The sequence below is a fragment of the Ammodytes marinus genome, assembly GCF_949987685.1.
Source record: "Ammodytes marinus genome assembly, chromosome: 13".
Taxonomy (NCBI): Eukaryota; Metazoa; Chordata; class Actinopteri; order Uranoscopiformes; family Ammodytidae; genus Ammodytes; species Ammodytes marinus.
Genome location: NC_137217.1, coordinates 9,709,084 through 9,729,795, shown reverse-complemented (window position 1 = coordinate 9,729,795; position 20,712 = coordinate 9,709,084). Strand labels below are relative to the sequence as shown.

The 20,712-nt window shown below is 42.2% G+C and overlaps 2 protein-coding genes across 2 annotated transcripts in view; both read left to right on the top strand.

Annotated features, from left to right (window-relative positions):
* LOC307259117 (proprotein convertase subtilisin/kexin type 4-like) overlaps positions 1-2,574 on the top strand; it is a gene marked incomplete at both ends in the record, with an annotated part of 161,734 nt that extends 159,160 nt beyond the window's left edge. The window contains 2 exons of the mRNA XM_080038851.1: positions 1,381-1,458; positions 2,401-2,574. Coding sequence (XP_079894977.1) covers positions 1,381-1,458; positions 2,401-2,574 — 252 coding nt within the window. The remainder of the gene's footprint in view (positions 1-1,380; positions 1,459-2,400) is intronic.
* Positions 2,575-11,181: 8,607 nt separating this feature from the next.
* pou3f2b (POU class 3 homeobox 2b) lies at positions 11,182-12,497 on the top strand (the record flags this gene model as incomplete). The annotated part of the gene is made up of 1 exon (XM_080039067.1): positions 11,182-12,497. The coding sequence occupies exon 1, from the start codon at positions 11,277-11,279 to the stop codon at positions 12,495-12,497; it is 1,221 nt and encodes a 406-aa protein (XP_079895193.1). The 5' UTR covers positions 11,182-11,276.
* Between the last annotated feature and the right edge of the window lie 8,215 nt (positions 12,498-20,712).

The following is a 20,712-nucleotide window of genomic DNA, read 5'->3' as shown; positions in this document are numbered from 1 at the left end:
CCTTGTTTGAGTCCGATTTCGATGGAAACTTGCCTACTCAGGATGGATTCTAACACCTAGGCGAGACCCTCACTTTCCATCTGGCACCATCATCAGCTCAACTTTTAATTTGTACGATACTTTAACTTATTAGGAAGCACCTGAAAACTGAAGACAGTGCCACGTCGCATAGCTGCTAGCATTGATCCAAACTCTAAGCCTTGTTGAGAAGTTCATGTCAGAATCTCATTCAAACTCTTAACATGTTGCTCAAGTGAAAGGCAGACTAGCATGACATGCCTGTAGACATGCCTATGGTCTATCAGTCTAACTTCAGTGATATCAAATCCAAACATCAACCCTAACTCTAATTATTTATGCTCCGGTTTCTGCCCCATCACTTCTCACCGCATCAACATCCACTTTCGATTTCTCCTATAACCTACGACACACGCTATAACCAGCATCGGCATATCCCACGCCATCTATTTAATCTCGGGAGTTCTCTTTTCGCTCCGTGTCTTTTTATAGTTTTTTTGCTGTTCATACTGTACTCCCCGCTGTGCTCCTACTTCCACGAGTGTTGTGAGAAATAATTGAAAGCACCGTGTGTATGCTGCCGTCTGCTGCTGCTGCTGCTGCTGCAACGCTCTCCCACATCCTGGTGCCTTGTTGTAAATACTGTATCACTGGAACCCCCCCCCCCCCCCCCTGCTGTCATGTCGCCCCGCTCGGGATTTCCTCACAACTCTGACATGTCAAAACTCACTGACAAACTTCAGCCAAGATCACAAGCAGAACCAAGAGTCTCAATGTCGCTCGTGTGGACATAGACCCTTTTTTTTTGATTGATTGATTGATTGATTTCAAATGAAGATGTTTGTCCTTGTCTTTTTTCCCCTCAAGAAAACACAAGTTGAATCATGGTGTTATTTTGGTGTAAGGACTGGGGGGGTAGGGGATGTCAAAGGAGTCACACTACCCCTGCTGCAAGTGGTGCTGGTCGGTGAAGTGTAAACAGATGGAGGACCTCAAGACAAGAACCAATCATTAACAACAAGCGCTAAAAATAAATTGTGGCATGATGGAAACGGATTAAAAGGCCACTGCACAGGTTTTACACAGACAGGTGAATTGAGTAGTTATAGGAAGTACTACTCTTCCTATGCAAGCTTAAACAAACTAATTTCTTCTGTCTCTCCAAAATTGTCAATCCCCCCCAAAAATACAATACAAAATTGTTGTAGTGGTAGTACACCTTTAATGTAATTACTCATATGCCCGGGAATTATCTTTTTCTCCTCCTGGGTTTCAACCTTTCAGACAGAATGAGATACATTGGTTCTATACGGTCCTACATTTGATATGTCTTTAACATTGAATATCTGTTCCATCATTTAGAAGTTGAAGACTCCTGGAGACTCAACGTTGGATAACCAGAGCTTCAACAAACCCCTGACCTCCAGAATGGCTTTCAAGGTGAGCTGCAGCACCAGATACTGGAGTCAAGTTCACATCCAGAATATTGGCAAAAAGAAATGAATGCATGTTCACACCTATATTTGATATATGTCCTAAAATTGGATAGATATCTGGTATAGATAACTGGCAGATGCAAATGCACTTACTGATTGTTTCCGTGCTTCTTTTTACAATTGAAGGAAATCATTGATTGTCTAGGGAATTATTTGCATGATGAAAGAGTTGATGTTTAAAGTTACAATGTGGAATAGATGAAAAGGCAATGATCTGCTTTTGTGAGACAGATACACGTGGGTTGATATGCCAGGCACATTGCGTTCAGCCCATTTTGTTTGGCAAAACGCAAATGGACGTGTATCTGATTTCACTCAACAATTTATCTATTAAGTGATTAGCTGATTGTAATAATACTTTATGAATCATTCATCTTGTGGTAATACAAAATGACAAGCATTGCCTAGTTCCCAGGGGTTTCTCACGATTTCTATAAACGGAAAGGTTTAGCAATTAAAGGTAGAGTCAGCGATTCTGTAGAACGCCTGTTGTCAAAATAATTTTGCTGTCAAAATAAGTGAACAAATGTCCTAAAAATCCTCTACCTGTCCATACTTTGTGTGCTGAAAATAATATATATTTATAATATATATATGTAAAACAAATGGCCATGTTGCTACCTGCAGTGGACTCCCAGTTTGTTCACATTGCCTTTGTCTATATACCTAGGACAGCTAGCGCATCATGAAGAGATATTCACTGATTTTGACAACAAGCATTCTCCAGAATTGTTGACTGCACCTTTAATTGAGAAAACGATCCACAGATTGTCTGATGTGGAATGTAACCGTTAGTTGCCTCTCCATTTGCTTTGACTGTATGCTTCTACATTGGGTTATTGTGCATTCTTTTTTTCTTATGACATTAACACTTTATCTACATCAGGCAGATGTGGCACAGAAGTCCTCCACGAGGTTAAGGAAGGAGCTTCATGACTCAGAGGCCTTCGGGGAGCTTGTGGACAGAGAGAGAAGGTCCTTACCTTCACAAGATCTCCATGGTGTCCTTATGGCTGTGGATAAGGTGCAACAGTCAGACTCTTCAGACCCAGGAGATTGAAAACAGTCTCAGAAAGGCAGGGGGAAGGCAGCTGAAGAAACAAGTATGGACCATTGGTTAAAGATAAATAAAGGCTGTTGTTTTCCCACAGTGCAGCAAACCAATTGATCATGAATCAATTCCATGTCCAGAACTTTGACTGTGTGTGGCCACAGTGCTGCCCGGCACACATTATTTATTGTGGATTCCATGGCCTCGGCTTTAAAAACTCAATCGCTCTCCCAGCCACAGAAACACACACAAAAAAATATATAATATAAATCCCTCCACACACAAAAAAACAAATCGTTTCCCGGGCGAGCCCATCTCCCCCCTTCCCGTTTAGCTCTCGGAAGTTGCAAAGGTTAGCGAAAGATATGTTTGTCTTTTTCCACTTCATTGAAGGGTGAATTGGGCTCAGTGCAATAAGAAATGGATTACCCGTTCATTAAGGGGGCTGTGTCACTCCTCATTGAGTTGGACAAATAGCAAATTAATTTCCTAGCCGCCTAATTTCTCTCTGTTCTCCTGCTGAATTTCCCGATAACGTTGAAAAGCCCTGTGAGCTCCCTCCCCTTTATTTTTATCAATTCATTAGAAAATGTGCCACGGCGGAGATGCCTCAGACGAAAATTCTCTTCTCCATCTTTTTCTGCATGCGTCCTTTACCACCAGAACAGACATCAACTCAAGTGTTTAATTGAAATTAAGATACTGAAAGCAGCCCGAAAAATATCACAGAAATTGCTGGGAAAAGTTGCTTTTGTTGGCAAATTTGGAATGCGGCCTAAACTTTTCAACGTCTGAATATAAAACAAATATGTCCGAGTCATTGCAGGTCTAACCCTTTCCCCCCAGTCAAGTGCAGGTCTGTAGGTTGTGGTGTTTGGTATAGTAGCTCTATAGTGTATTGACAGGGCAGTATTGATGTTTCAATTAGAGCGGCGTTACATAGTGCCGCAGCATGGTAACACGGTGCGTCTCCTGCCATCTGCTCTGCCTCCACGTCTGACGAACGAGGCACGTGGGGCTAATCGAGCCGCACATGAGCGATGGGAGATCTATGGCACACACACACACACACACACACACACTTATCCTGTACGCACGTCCTTATGCAGAAAAATGTGGGGGGAAAGTCGAGGGAGAGCTCCTCATCAGCCCTGCTGTTTAAACAGCCTTCAGAAAGCATGTGATTCCTCTCCCTCTCTCCCTTCCTTCACACGTGTGCCACCAGAGCAGCCAGCAGGTTATTTCTCTGACAAGGAAAACAGGGGCAAAGGCACCAGATGCACCAGAGTTAAAACATTTCTTCAAAAGCATCATCTGACGGAGAGACAACAAAAAAGGGAAACAGCTTCTGCCAAGTTTTCCCTCCTCGTGCTGCTGGGACGCTCCTCTGAAATAACAGTGTGCATTATGCCTGGCGTCGCTGGCTGCCAAGCCACACCAATCAAAGACCTCATTGTGTGGATTACCTCGTTAATCTGTTGATGCCATTGAGCGCTATTGCAGGTGTTAATGTGCCAGTTTCTCTCTCTCTCTCTCTCTCTCTCTCTCTCTCTCTCTCTCTTGCCTTATTGGGGAGGTGTAGTAGCGTTAGGTTGGTAATCTGCTTTAAATGCTTTCTAGGGGAATGAGACACGCTGAAACCCGGCCAAGAGAACCAGAGCTGCTATGGTTAAGATGAGCCTTTTCCTCTTAATACAGCACACAGAGGGGACCGACAGACTTAGGCTGATGCCAACCGGGGACCAGCTAGCGAGCTAGGCTGCACGCCACTTGTTGAAATATATGACTGTATGAATAATGGAGGAGGAAGAGCCAAAGTGATATTGCTAAAGCAGTCCCCACAATGACATCCATCACAGCGACGCCTCATTGCTCTCTTCTTCTTCTTCTGCTTCTTTTTCTCCCGCAGAAAAACTCCCAACGCCTGCCTATAACCATAGCTCTGCTCAGTGTCTGCCTGCCTGCCTGCCTGTCTGCCTGCCTGCCTGTCTGTCTGTCTGCCTGCCTGCCTGCCTGGGATGATTTTAGAATGTGAACTAGATAGATAGATAGATAGATAGATAGCTTTATTGTCATATGCACCGTTACAGCACAATGAAATTTGCCTTTTCAGTACACACCTCTCCAAGAAACATACAAGACAGTGACAATAACATGGGTGGACAGGAGATAGTGTAACTGCAGGGTCGCAGCAGTGCCGCGCCCCTCCGAAGTGCCGAAAAGAGAGAGAGAGAGAAAGAGAGAGGGTGAAGGGGACAGAAAAGAGAGGTAATCCTCCCTTTTTCCTGCTCCCCAGGGTGGTCTCTTCATCCAGGGCCTCAAAGAGGGACAGAATACACCTCCCCGCTACAATGGAAGGGGACCCACAGGGGCTGTTGCTATCTGAGTGTGTGTGAGTGTGTGTGTGTGTGTGTGTGTGTGTGTGTGTGTGAGCGTGTAGCGTGTGTGTGTGTGTAGCGTGAGTGTGTGTGTGTGGTGTAGTGGGGGGTGCAGCTTTAAGCAGGCCTTTGAGTGGCCTAATTGCATTGGAATACAGCAGTGTCTGAGAGCTGGCTCAGATCACGGCGGGCTGGCTTGGAGGGGTTAGCGCCCGCCACCTCCACAAGCCACACACTCAAGGCAAAAGAGCCCCGGCACAATGCACACAATTAATGCTCTCCCTCTCGTTAACTCTCTCCCCATACTTTTTGTCCTCTTCTGCCTCCCATCCTCCTCCTCCTCCTGCTCCTGCTAGCTCCCCGTATCTTCTAGCTCTCTCCTTACTCAGTGTGTATAGTCACTCACCCACTGTATTAATCCTCCCATACAAGCCTGTCTGTCTGTCACTCTGGCTGCCTTTGATGGCACACACAACAATTACAGTATAAGGATGAAAGGCGTGGGGTTGGCTCCTCGTTATGTAAGACTTGAAACAAGCCACGACGCCAGAATGATTGATATCTGATTCTGAACAGCTCATATGAAATCAAACCCTCAACATTACAACACGACGTGCCTGTTATTACCTTTGGCAACAATTGACCCTGTGCTTGATTAAAAAGTATTGAATGTTTTTTTTTCTTGAACTTAAACTGTATATTTTTTCTCGGTGTAACAATGTGACAAAGTTACGCTGTTATAGCCAATAGGGTGTCTTTCATTTCAGGATACATGCTTTAGAAATAAAAGATTACTACTCTGATTTGGACTTTTTATCTGTTCTGGTAGAAGCAAAGCAATGGAAACTCAGATTAGTCAAGTAATAAAGCCATAATGCTCCAACAGGGACGTAACACTGTCTTTGTGGCACTAAATACTAGGTTGTTAAACATCTTATTGTACCTCAGTGGATTATATCTCCTACAGTAACAGTCCAGTTATCATAAAAGTATTAAATAGGAGCATATACCTAACCTATCCATACCTATACAGACAGAGGTAGAGTTGGAACAATTGCTCTGTCTAAGGACAGAGCATTTACATGAAACCACTTTAACAATTGATTTGCCGTTTTATTTAAATTTTTTGAGGTGACAATAATAATGAACTGATAATGTTTAGGTTTTTGGGCTGTTGGCTGGACTAAAAATTAAATTCAAATATCCCATGCAGGCTGATTAAGACTTAGAACCTAAACTCTGTGCTAGGAATAATAATTTGTGTCCCATATGTTTTTCCATTCAAAAAAACATTGAATCACCTGATCTTAAAACGACATATTATCTCCATAATTAAAAAATCCAGAGTACAGTATATGGATTATGCAATATATCAAAAGTTAAACTGTTACACATTGATGTTGTTCATCCCACTGAGAAGCTAAGTCTTAGTCAAAGCTGGGGTATATGATTTCTGATTGGTCAAAGTTAACATGAGCTGTACACTTTTACCAATCAGAGCGAGGCTCAGATTCTCTGTTCTTATTGGCTGCTGGGACTGTCCATTCACTTTGGCACAACTTTTTTGGTGTAGAGCGTGTCAGGGAGGGACCAATTGGGGAGGGACCAAAGAGAACAAGTGGAGCGGTTGAGGTATTTGTATTTGAATCTCTAATCCCAACTGCCATTTTCTCCCCAAATCCTCCACCCCAGCTTTAAGGGTGCACTGGAGGTTTCATACATTGAGCCGGGATTGGCTATGAGCTAGTTGTGATGTCACAAAAATCCTCTTGTGCATTCACATGATAGACTGAGATTCAAGGTTAGCACAGATACACTTCCCTCCTTCAGCGGATGAACATGAAAACAAACTCTGCACTTTGATCATTCCTCAGGTGAAGATCAAAGTGAATTTACAATAGCAAAAGACATTTTGACCTTGGCTGTGATTTAAATATGTCGTCTTGTTCTCTGAGAAATTGTGAATGGCAATTTTCACCAGTTAGGTGAATAATTAGGTGATATAAATGTGTGTTAGTTGCAGCCTTACATGCAGTCATTTGTCTGGGATATTTCCTATTAGCATCATTTTTATAGTTCTTCCACATGGCCTATATTTATGTCAGAAGGGAGACAACACTTTACTGTATATCTCCCTCCTACAGTAGACAGTGGGCAGGCAGTGGCTTATGTGGGTTAATACAGTCCCTGCCTCTCTCCCTCCAGTTTGGACTCAACTACCCTCTCTCTTTAAATGGGACTCAGTGGGCCGTGTGTGTGCAGAACAATCAACGATTATAAAAACATATCATATTCAAGCAGCCCCCTCCTCTGATTTTCCCTTATTACGCCAGCCGTGTCTTAATAAAATCTAATTATTTCCGCTCACAGGACGCTTTCTGCTGAGAAATTGGCAGAGGGATGTGAGCTGATGTATGGGGAGACAGTCGCCTAATTAGAGCGTTAGAAATTGAATCTTTACAGCACACGGGTCATATAATTATCCTACTGTTAATTTAACGCTTACATTCTCTGGCTGTTCATTTTTATTCCCTTAAATGTGCTTTGGCAGCGGCCCCCGCTTCTCTTTTTTTTACTGTAGAAGAGGAGGCAGCATGGCCCCTATAACACTGGCCCCTCCCAGTGATTGAATAACTGAGGACCCTGCAGTCGAAATAACAAGGCTCGCATCATTTATGCATTGTTAAGCCACGTAATTGAAACGAGCCGTAGTTTGCATATTACACCATTAAAATAATGTGCTTTGCGTTTCTCCCAACACGACTATTTAAGCCTGTGTGGCGATGTGGTAATTCCTTGAATTACAGCCTAATTACCACAATGTTCTTTTGATTTGGCCGATTTCAATGTTACGCCACAATAATGTTCAATATTACCAGAATGAATTACTGAGCCGTGCCTGGAAACTTTCCCCCGTATATGACTTAAATCCTGGGTGGCTTCGTGTGCTATCAATACCAGCTGGATTCACGTCCATAAAGGATTATTAGCCTACGAAATGAGATCCATTAATGGCACCAATCAGTGATACGTAATTGAAGCGCTTGAGTTATACATGGAATTATGAGGAGTTTCTGCTTCTGGGCTGATCATTATGGGCCTGCTTTGTGCTTTATATCACTGTTTACTGTTTATTATTAATGTCAGCAGACCAACAACATTAGAAAACATAACACACTGATAATTACTATCGTTTATCCTTGTCTTTTGACAACAACTGATAGATATCCAGTCTTTTATTTTAGATTGTGTTACATTTTGGCCACTATGCATTTAATGTACAACTGTATGTGCCTCCATTTATTTTAAGAGGATTGCATTACATATTTCATTTATTTTTGTTCAGCAGAGATTAAGAACACACATTTTGTCAACAAAAGCAGTGTCAAGAAGAGAAGGTGAAAACAATGTTAACCTGTGTATGCAATCATAGTCCAATCCAGGTCATATGAGGAACGGATTAAATACAATTTTGTAATTAGCACTTGTCCCTTTGTTATGCGCCCCTGCATTGTGTACAGACCTGAGTCCATACAAATGACATGTGTCCTTGTGTGAACTTTTTGAATAAATGAATATTGATAAGAATGATTTGTGAGTGTATTCAATATGTCGGCCTTTCACTTTTAACTGCAGTTTGATCCTTTTTTTGGGAAAAAATATCCCTTTGATAATTGCTTTTTTTATTGCCTTTTAATTTTACTGCTAAAGGTCCAAGTTATTAAATAAAATGTTTAATTACAGTTTTCCATCATTTGCATATAGTTTTAGAAGTTATAAATGATCCATATTGAAGAACCGTCTCCGTTGATTTATAGGTTTAATTTGTACAGTATGCATTACTTTATTTCTGGTGAATTGAATTGTTGAGACCATCGACGGAAGTGCTTTTTAATTGCATATGCACAGTAGGCATTATACTAATGCCTTCTAATATTCAAAATGAAGGGGACTGCTTCAGAAAAGCAAGTTGAAAAACACACTTGTGCCATGCCGGGCTCCATCTTTGTGGTGTTTTCTCACACACTTTGCTTCATGTCAGTGCCATGTGTGAGGAGGAGCAGCTTTAAGAACAGACAGACATAATCTCTCTCATCTTTCACCCTTTTTTTCGGGCCCTTTTCTCCCCTCTCCGGGCCCTGTGCTCTTTACTCCTCCCTCCCTTTATCCCTGCCAAGGCTTTGTCCCCTCTGCAGAGTGAGAGCCTTTCTAAATAGAGGCCTTTAGATAGTCCAGGAGCAGGGAAGAGAGAGAGAGAGGGTGGGTGGGTGGTTGGGGGGCAGTTGCATCGACGCAACTTCTGTTCTTTCATTTACCTCTCCCTATGGCAACCAGCAGCGGTGGGTTAGGAATGTCCCCCCTCTCTGGACAAAGTCCTGGGTCCCTGAAGCTGACACTACTTTGGGGGGGGGACAGCTGGGACAAGACTGAAGCCCTGCTGCCCTCCATGCCCTGAACTGGAGGCCACAGTCTGGACTTAATCCTCCTCTTCACTTTGCCCCTATATCCTCACTTTACTGGATGATGAGCCCCCCACAGAAGCTTTTTCACACGCTATTAACTTCAAAAGAGTTACGAAACCCGAAAATGATTTTTCTAAAATCTCTTTCAGTGATTGTAAAGAATCCTACAAGGCTTTCAATAGTGTTGCACCACGCTCTAGTGATCCCACATGACATGGACCTGTCGCAGTGCTGTAAACAATCACTAAAGGAGCACATGAAATGCTCCAAACTAAATGTAGTAATAACATTTTGGGAGTCATATTACTGGCAGATTTGAATGACTATATAAAATATAATTCAAGTCATTCAAGCTATATATAGAAGCTCAACTTGCATACAGGGACCCTCCTTTTTTTCCTGTGTGTAAGCCACTCCTCCCCGGGCAGCCTTGTTAATTCACTTTACAGCCTGCTAGGAGAAGCAAGCGGATTTGTTTACTTTATGGGCTCTTACAGGTTGTCAAGTCGAGACATGTGAAAGATGTCGACATTTACAAGACTTCAATTAGATGAAATAAACTTACCTACACTTTTACAAACACTGTGGAATGTTAGTTAAACTGCAGGATTCCGTCATCAACATAATAGATTTTATACTGATTATTTTTCTAAATGACATATGTTCATTTAAAATGCTGTAAAACATTTCCCTACATGCCGTTATACAGGTCTACAGGTCAACCAATGAGCTCCAACACTGTCTATTTCACTTAGTTTGATCCAATTTATTCATGTCTTGTTACTAAGAAGTTGTGTTCTAATGAAGTCGATTTAAATAAAACATGCCTGAGCTTTCTTCTTTACCAGATATCAAGATTCAGAAAACAAAACTAATTGTATTAAAGATTTATTTCTCCATACATCTCCTCAACCTTATGACCTTCAAAATGTGTTTCTACTGTAACGTGAGAATGCCTGTTGTTCTAAAAAACGGTTTGAATTAATCATATTTCAAAATTATTCTTAAATAGTTGTGTAAATGTCATTCATTTTATTTTAAATTAAGATTAATAACTGATTGATGAGTTCCATAAAGATTATCAATACTAAGGCGAAACATGCTCCATCATATTTTATATATCTATATTATTTTATACACACAACGCTGCAGAAATGACAGGCATGAATAAGCATAGAGATATAATGTCTAAGCAAAAGTGTTGCAACACTGCAGCACTCCTAAAAACATTAAACTGCCTAATACTTTCACACAGGCCTGGTGAATTAATATGCAGATTAGATATGCGTCCAACAATATTTGCTGCACTGAAAAGCTACACAATAAACGCCTAATCAAAGTAGGATGTTGCTCACACATTTCCATAACACCATAAAATTACGCAGAAATAAAAGTCAAATTAGTTCACCATAAACAACCAAATTTAAAGTCTACCTCAATAAAGAATGAATCCTATAAAACAGAGCTCTTGCATTAATCTTCCCACTAAAGGAAACTCCTGCTGTTCTGGTTCTCATCCCTGAGTCTTGATAGAACACGATTATCAAAGTAAATCAACTGTATCTTACAGTTGCACTGCTGATCCCGGGTGCTCCGTCTCCCCATGCATGCTGCACTCCGGCTCTCCGCTTCCATCCACGGGAGCCTCAACTCGTACCTCTTCCCAACAAAGAGAGTAGTGTTTGCTGAGGATTCCCCGCAGCCAATCACTGCGCCGTCGCCCTTGGTTACCACGTCCATCATCCCTTGCCTTCCAATGAGCGTGCGGAGGCGGGGCGGAGTCCAGGTGCGCCTCGGCCGTCCACTTGGCAGAGCGCCTGGGAGCCGCCTGTGGGCAGGAGAGGATCTTGTCAAATGCGAGGTTCCTTTAATGCGAGCGACCAGTCCGGCTCCGAGAGTCATGGCGACCGCAGCGTCTAACCAGCACTACAGCATCCTTACCTCCAGCGCCTCCATCGTGCACTCGGAGCCCGGCGGCGGCATGCAGCAAGCCGCGGCGTACCGGGATGCGCAAAGCCTGTTGCAGGGCGACTACGCGCTGCAGAGCAACAGCCACACGCTCAGCCACGCGCACCAGTGGATCACGGCGCTGTCCCACGGAGAGGGAGTCCCGTGGTCCTCCAGCCCGCTCGGCTCGGAGCAGGACATCAAGCCCTCTGTGGTGCAGGGCGCGCGGGACGACATGCACAACTCCAACGGCAGCAATCTACAGCACCAGTCGCGGCCGCCCCACCTGGTGCACCAGACGCACGGGAACCACCACGACGTCAGCCGGGCGTGGAGGACCACCACCGCGGCGCACATAGTACCGAGCATGGCCACGACGAACGGCCAAAGCCTTAGTATTTACTCCCAGCCGGGCTTCAGCGTCAACGGGCTGCTCCCGGGCGGCGGGCAGCAGCAGCAGCAGCAGCAGCAGCAGCAGGGGGGGATGCACCACCACAGCCTCAGAGACAGTCACGACGAGCACCACAGCCCGCACCTCAGCGACCACGGCCAGCATCAGCACCAGCAGCAGCAGCACCACCGGAGCCACAACGACCCGCACTCGGACGAGGACACACCGACCTCGGACGACCTGGAGCAGTTCGCCAAGCAGTTCAAGCAGCGGCGGATCAAGCTGGGCTTCACGCAGGCGGACGTGGGACTCGCCCTGGGGACCCTGTACGGAAATGTGTTCTCTCAGACCACCATATGCAGGTTCGAGGCCCTGCAGCTCAGCTTCAAGAACATGTGCAAGCTGAAGCCTCTGTTGAACAAGTGGTTGGAGGAGGCGGACTCCACCTCGGGCAGCCCGACCAGCCTGGACAAGATCGCGGCGCAGGGCAGGAAAAGGAAAAAACGGACCTCGATCGAGGTGAGCGTAAAGGGAGCGTTGGAGAGCCATTTTTTGAAGAGCCCCAAACCGGCGGCGTCGGAAATACTCGGCCTGGCGGACAGTCTGCACCTGGAGAAGGAGGTGGTGCGGGTTTGGTTTTGTAACAGGAGACAGAAGGAGAAGCGCATGACCCCTCCCGGAGCTCTGCCGGGGAGCGAGGATGTGTACGGGGACACGCCGCCGCACCACGGGGTCCAGACCCCGGTCCAATGAACTCCTCCAGGACGCCTTGATCCTTTTTTATTTATCCCCCAAGGTTATATATAAATCACTGAACTATGAGGACGATATAGTGGAGTGTTTTATGTGTGATAGATTGAGAGAATACTCACAACATCTGCTGAGAAATGGAACAAGAGTGAGAGAGGAGGACAGGACATTTTATTCCTTCTATCTCCTCTCCAGAGCTAAAAGGAACATAAGCCGAGGATACATGCCCAGCACTGTGACTCCAGTCGACGCAGTTTCAAGGTGTAGCCAGCCCCCTATTGTGTATGGAAATTAATACTTGACGGTGAAAAAAAACGAAAGAGTGATGGGAGGGGTGGAGGGATACCTGGTTTTAGACATATAGCTGAATGGTTTCCATTCGCCACTTTTATATCGAATCTCCCCAAAACACATTTTTTCCTGTGCGTAAAAGGGGAGAAAAGGCGTTTAGTTTTGTAGCCTCAAATTGTGCGTCCAGCAGTGATGTGTGGGTGGGTGGGTGGGTGCAGGGGGTGAGGGAGGGGGTCAAAGAAAGCTGCTTTAATGGAGTAAATACTGGAGGCCAGTGCAGGCTGCAGCCCCCAGTCCAGTGGAGTCCAGCTGAGGGTGAGCATCGCATGGGTCCCATCTGTCAGCACAGAGCCGCTCTGCATTCTAAACACTGCAGGCCATCCATTCACTATTCAGCTCTTATTTATTCTAGGAGAACCGAGGTCAGGATTTCAGTTATCAGCATAGAATACTATTACGATTAATACTATGATTATTTTAATGTTTTTTTCAGCACACTGGTTAAACTCCTTAATAATTGGCCTGAGCGCAGTGGTATGTTGAATACAAATGTCCCAAGCCAAACGGCAATAATAAACACACAAACTACATTTCTATTTTTCAACAAAAGAAGCGCGAGGCTGGATAGTGTTTCTCTCCCACCCCTCAGAGAGGCAGGGCTCCGTGGCGATTGATGGGATTAACTGGCACTTTTCCAAAACAAGATGGGCTATAATAGATATTATGGATATCTACACAACTATAATTCACCCACTCTCACAGACACATTTGGATCCACTTTTGTAAATATTGTATAACTTTAAAAGTCCTCATGGCTTCATCCCTCTTTTTTTCCTTTGAAAAAAATATTTCTTCTTCACTGGGGCACTTTTTGGATTGTTGTTTTCAAAAACAAACAGGTCGACTTTTTATTATTATTTTTGTTCTTAAATCCAGTCTCACTCCTAGCCTACTGCCTTGTATTTGTGTGCTATTTAACGGTCATTTTGTTGCTCTTTTACCGTTTTAATCCTTATCTCTGTGGCGCATTTTACTTTCAGTCTAAAGATTTATTTTAAATTGTTTTAATGTGAAATCAATTTAATTTGTTCAAATTGTCTAAGGAGTTTTGTTTTGCCATTTGCAGTGCGCTCTGAAATTACATTAGATTGTGTTTCCAATTAAAACATAGTGCTTTAAGGAGTGAATTTGGATTAATCGATAGCAGCAAAATTGTGGAGAATTGTCCACATTGAATCAGACCCAGAGGAAAGGAACGGAGATTAACATTAGTGTTTGAAAAGAAAAAAAAGATCATATCAATAAGGCCTTTTAATTTCTTCCCGTGACACATTTCAGTGACATTCCAAAAAAAGCAGCATATGATCAAAATTATTATTATTATTATTAATTATTACTATTATTATTATTATTATTATTATTATTCCCAGGTGTTATTTGAATTTGTTTGTGAGGTCGTTGCCCTGCATTTTCATTTCAGCCATTTTGTTCATCTCCCTCTCTGTTGCTTTAATACTTGTGGGGGAACATTTGCTCGTAGACATTTTATTTTATTTTGTGGTATTGTTAATGAGATTGTAATTTATTATACAATGGATTTTATAGATGACACACAACGTGAGAAGATATATATGAAATGACACCGAGACAGAGAGAGAGAGGGGGGGGGGGGGAGGCTTTTGTTTTGTAGGGGAATACATATTTTTCATTTATCTCCATAAAGCAACGGGATTGCCACATGCCTGGACAGTCATGGCTCAATGTAAATACATCTTTTTTCCGTACACTATAGCTTGCTATTCGTTTTATGCAAAAACACAGATCCAGGGACATGTTTTTTTTTCTCTCATGTGAAAAAACTGCTTTTCGTCTCTCTGCCCCCCCTCCCCCCTCCCGAATTGTGTTCATACAACACGCAGACACGATCATTGAAATCTTTCCTCAGTAGCTTTAAGGAATCGATCCAACTCATAATTCACTGGAAATTGAAAGTTGTGGGATGTAGACCTGTAGCAATCCGACGCTGTTTTTTCTTGTTGTTTTGTTTCATTGCTTGTTAAACCAGTTGTTTGTTTTTTGTTTTTGTTTATTTTCGGGGGGAATAGGCATATATTGTCATATTCACTGGATGAACCTGGGCTAGATAAAGCAGAGGTGATGAATGCCTGTATGTAGGTGTTTTATCACTGGAAATATGAACAACGGACTTGCACATTTTTAAATAATGGGGTTGATATTAAACAGCTTTTTTCCAACGTCGAGGCCAAATGTCCTCTTTTATTTATGTTGAATGTATAGTGCTGTTGCTGCTGTCTGCTTGACAGCTGAGGTGTTCAAAACGAGGTTCCTTTGGTTTGGATGGAGAGAAAATCAGGGTTGATGAATGGAAGAGTGTGATCCGATGAATTGTATTCTGCCCCAGGCTGCTTTTAAATAGACTGCAGGCTTTGGCTGAGAAAACCATCGTGGTTTAAATGAGTGGGGTTCCCAAAGTGGGGTCCAAGGACCATAAATGGTCCATAAGAGGATTTAAACGGGTCACTGTGTCACTGTCTCTGTCACACATTCTCAGTAATATGAAGTAAAAAAAAATAAAAATAAAAAACGTGCATGTGTGGGGCTACAAGCAGAGACGTAATAACAACATAAAATGTAGGCTGATATAAATTCACAATGTTGTTTTAATTACCATAATGTATCTGATCATGGTGTAAGACCATATTTTCTGTAGATTTTTTGTGCAAGGGAAAAACAATGAAAACGAAAAAGACAAAATATAATAATTTTTCATTTTTCAACATTTTGGACTACACGTCTTGTGTCTTTTGGGCTGATAAGGTACTGGGACATCAAAACAACCTGGACATTGAACGCATTGTTGGTTGAGAGGTTTAACTAAAAACGTGTTTATTGTTTTTAAACACTTCCTAAATTATTTTCTTTCCAAACATATTCCCATTAAATCAGACTTGATTAGAAACCCACTCTAATATTTCTGTATTGGGACTGTAGGCTACTGCTAGTAGTGACAGTGATATTGGCAGTGGTGACCCTGGTGGTATTTTCCTATTCCCTGTGCTATGTCATTTCTCTTTAATATTCCCATAGGTGCCTGTAGTGTGATGTTTGTGTGAGCATCTCTATAAAAACCTATTTCTAGTGCATTTTATTTTGGAGCTGGCAGCCAGAATGCAAAGCTGCTATTTCTGCCACTTCCTGCTCCACAAAAAAAAGTGTGAAAATGTGTTGCCCTCTGTGGTTTTCATAATAATATTAATTACAATGGGATCCTCCTCCATTTCACACTACAAGCTGACAGTCCCTGTTGTGATGACCGCAGCAGCAGTGCACGGTGTGAAGGGATGCTCTTAAAATAGAGATTTACACGCCTATAGGCATTATCAGGCAAACGAGGAGGATCGATCACTATTGATGGCATCGACTAGTTAACCTGATCAGAAACAAAATAACACTGGGCGTGTAGCTTTTATTTCAATTATCCGAACTGCACTACGAGAACGCGCGCAACAGAGCCGCTTACGTTGGAACGCCTATTGCAAGTCAGTTCCGTGGTAGTGACTTTGAACGTGGCCTTCCAAACATGTCTGCATTTACAGAGGGGATTTCGCCTTGTTATTTGGACAGAATAATGACATCAAAATAATGTAGGCCTTTATCCCGTAATGTTCCAATAATAGGCTTAAGAGTCTGTGTTTTTAAATCAAAAGTGAGTTTTTAGGGACCTTATCGGAATATTGTATAAAGTAACTAACAGCAATGAGGTTTATTGACTTCTATATGGGATAATGAGTGCAGTCGATAGTATCCCTTCTGAAATACAGTAAGCCTATATGTTATAACGAGGACAGGGTCCAAGAATGCGAGGGTAATTTCAACGTGCTGCTTATGTTGTTGTTGGTGCAGGGAAATACAAGATGTCCCTCCCTGCATCATCATCACCATCCATCGCGGGTTGACCTGCTATTGGGATGCCTGGCACGCAATCACACCCGGAAATCAAGCCCTCTCTCTGCGCTCTGGAGTAGCTAGACTTTGGTGGAGCCCCGTAATAAAAAAAAAAAAGAAAAAAAAAAGTATGCCCTCGCGCCCTTCATCCGCCATCTAGCAGATGCAATTAATAGCGCGTCGCGTTAATTACACCTTCCTTTTTATTTAGGTGACTTGAAATTTCCCATTAGGCTCCCAGGGAAAGAGAAAAAAACACACACACACACACACACACACACACACACACACACACACACACACACACACACACACACACACACACACACACACACACACTTCAGTGTTGTGGTGCTGACTGAGCTGTGGAGAAACAGCGAATAGGTCAGTAGCGCCATCTAGCGACACCAGCATGACCCGAGGGTGAGTCCAAGCTGTTGTGTAATTTTTTTTTTTTTACCGGTGAGGGTTGGGGTCCATAACAAAGAAATAATTATGCAAAATTTGATCGATATGTAGAAAAAAATCGTTCTAATCAGTCATTGTAAAAAAAATTGTTACATTTTCTTCACAACAAGATTAGTCGGTATCAAAGCAAGAGAGAAAATAATCACATTTGTACAATGAGGTCTAAAGTGCACTTGCTCCTACTTGGTACCATATACACACCACTGTCACTCCGTGTATGGAAATACTATGGGATTGTTTTATAGGGAAAATACTTAATAATTTCATATCTATTAATCTGTTGGAATTGACTCAGCCAGTGTTGAGACAATTAATCCATTTGTAGCAGAAAGCTGTCAACTGTTTTTAACAAATATATATATATATATATATATATATATTTGCTTAATTTGGTCAATTCATTATGGGTATAAAAAAAAATTTAAATAAGAAAAAAATATATTGTTTTACTCCTTAGAATTTCCCTTTACAGTTGAAGTGCACTTTAAACAACCTGGATACAATTTTATCAATTTAAGGGACCATAATAAAATACAGGTATTCAGTTTTTTTTAATTAGTGTATTTTCTTTACTCTGTAATTGCAGACTTTTTGGAAGAGTTGCACTACTGACACTGTTAATGTGCTTACACTTGATTTTGTTGACTCATTAATACCAGAACTAATATCAGCCCAGCTTTTCCTAATGAGTTCCTTTTTCAATTTAACAGTTAGGAAATGTCAGATAAATCATGGAATCCTTTCAATACATGGAAAATGGAACAGTTGGTGATTAGAAGTTTCGGATTCAGTTTCAGATTTTTTTTTAGGCTATTTGGTAGAGCTTACCCTCTCAAATCAAACCAATTAAAACAAATGATTACCTTTTTAAAACTCCACCATAAACAGCACACATGCCAAAAGTAATTTTTCAGCTGCTGTTTCCTGGAAGAAAGCCACCTGCAAAACTTCTGGCAGCTGCAGTGCACCATGGGGGATGATTTTACTTTTCACTCAGTGCCAAATACGGCTCAATCAGGTTAGTAGGCTACATCACATTTTTCAACAAGGTCTCATGAGTCAAATAGTGTTCTTCCTACAGATTTAAGAAGAACATTATCAAAAAGAAATTGCCAAACATTTCCAGCTGCCTTTGTAAATTATACCAAGATTTGAAATGATTCTAAATTGCACCGGAAAAAAACAGACATAGGCCTTTTTTAATGGAAGATATTTCGTACATGTCACAATGGGAAACGCACAGGTTTGAATAGCCTGGCTGAATACCATTTAGCTTCTTCAGTTTCAGAGTCCTGGTATTGTTGCTTACTGGGTGACTGGAATAGAACAGAGCCATCTCAAATTTGATCAGTAACATCTGACATTGTATTATAATTCATAAATAGCATTAAAAAAAGAATTGATGAGTAACAAACATAATTGCTCTTCTATACTCTTTCACCCAGTTACAGTGAGCCACACCCTGGATTGAGAGACCTTTTGCCAGACTACTGCCCCTGTGACAATCAAAGGCATCCCAGCCTGTAAAGGCCTGTCTGGCAATATCATGACAGTGTATGAGTGCATTTCTCTTCCCCCCTCTCCAGCATACATTACAAAGGTATCATGTGTAAGTGAACCTGCTTTATTTTAATACTGTTGATGAGCAACTTTATATGTATCTGACTGGTGAGGCAAGTGAAACAACATTTTGTGTTATAAAGACATTGTTAAATGAGCAATGCGGACTCAGCACACACACACACACACACACACACACACACACACACACACACACAAACACAAACACACACACAGAGTAAAAAAAACATTTGATTTGTAATTAGCAGATTCTGTAACTTGTTGGGACAGTGACAAATGAAAAGCGTAATTGAACAACAAGCAGATACATCTCTGTCTGTCGGAGGGAACACCGCTGAAACATAATCCTACTCAGATCACATCATTGTGATTTAACATTTTGTGTAACAATGTGACGTTTCAGTATGATTTTCTAGACTCTAATTCATTGTGAAAAGGAACGTTTTCATGGTCAACTTTATTAATCCCCCCCACCCCCCTAGAGATCTCAATCTAATGTCTTTGTTTAAAGTTTTCCTGTCAAGCGTCCTGTCCATCTCTGAAGATGAATCAGCCTTCTGCATCAATCACTCAATCAATCTGTCTTCCAGCCCCCTACACACACACACACACACACACACACACACACACACACACACACACACACACACACACACACACACACACATACACACACACACTCACACACACACACACACACACACACACACACACACACACACACACACACACACACACACACACACACACAAGACATACACACACACACACACACACACACACACACACCTCCCCCACACAGATAACACTGATACAAGCTCACGAGCTGAACATCATTCCGCCATTTGACATTGTTGTTCTTCAATCTCGCTCAGATGCATCGCGGCTAATTACACTTTGCACACTTAAGTACACAAATGCGTGTGTGCGTTCATTTGTAAACGAGTTATTGTTTAATTATAACTTCACGTGAACTTTGCAGAGCAGTGGGGCGAATCGTGTCTCCCCCTCGGCGTGTAATTATTCAGGCTATAATTGCTCGGCCTGTTTGTGAAACATGCTCATCTCTCAGCAAGGCCATCCTACACACGCAGCTCCATGTGCCAGGTCCTCTCTTCTCTGTAACACAGATGACCAAAAGGATAGGAAATGTAATGGTTCCCTGGTAAGAAGTTAACACTGTCTCTGTCTCCCAAAAGAAAAATATTTACATGATATGGGAGCATAAGGTAAGAATAACATTATATAAATTCTCATAAAATGATATAAAGTTTTATTTAAAATCACTATGAGGAACTTCCAGTTTTTGTCCCTTCTAGCGGCTCCTTTGGACACAAGCGGTAGTGCTTTTACGACACTACAGATCATCGTAATGTGTTTGCATTTGTTCTGGAAGCGAGTGAAAGCGAGACCACAGGATGCATCTCATAAGCACAGGATATTCCAGTCTGCCTTCCATCAATTTGTTCAAGTCATCAAGTTGATCTCACTTGCTGGTACAGGTCATTCATGATCGTCAGAGTAAAATTGAGACTGTTTCATAAACATTTCAAAGTTCCTCATAGGAGGTTTAAAGTGTTACTATAATAAAGGAACTTTTTTTTGTTTTTCATTAGTTTCAGGGAATGATATTAAAAATGAAAGCAAACGGGGGGGGGGAACACACACATTTTTACTCCAATACACACTACTATTATTCAAATGGACAGACTGTTTCTATGCACTGAGTCATAGTTTGTGGGAGAGAGCTGGATGGCTTTATGCCACAAAACAACTAAATAATGCTGTTTTTCTATTACAGTGGTCCTCAAACTGGTGGTCAAGACCCCTCAAGGGGCCCAGAGATAACACTAATTTAAAATGATTCAAGCCAAGGGATACTAAAGTTTAAAAAAAAAGCTCATCTTTGGGT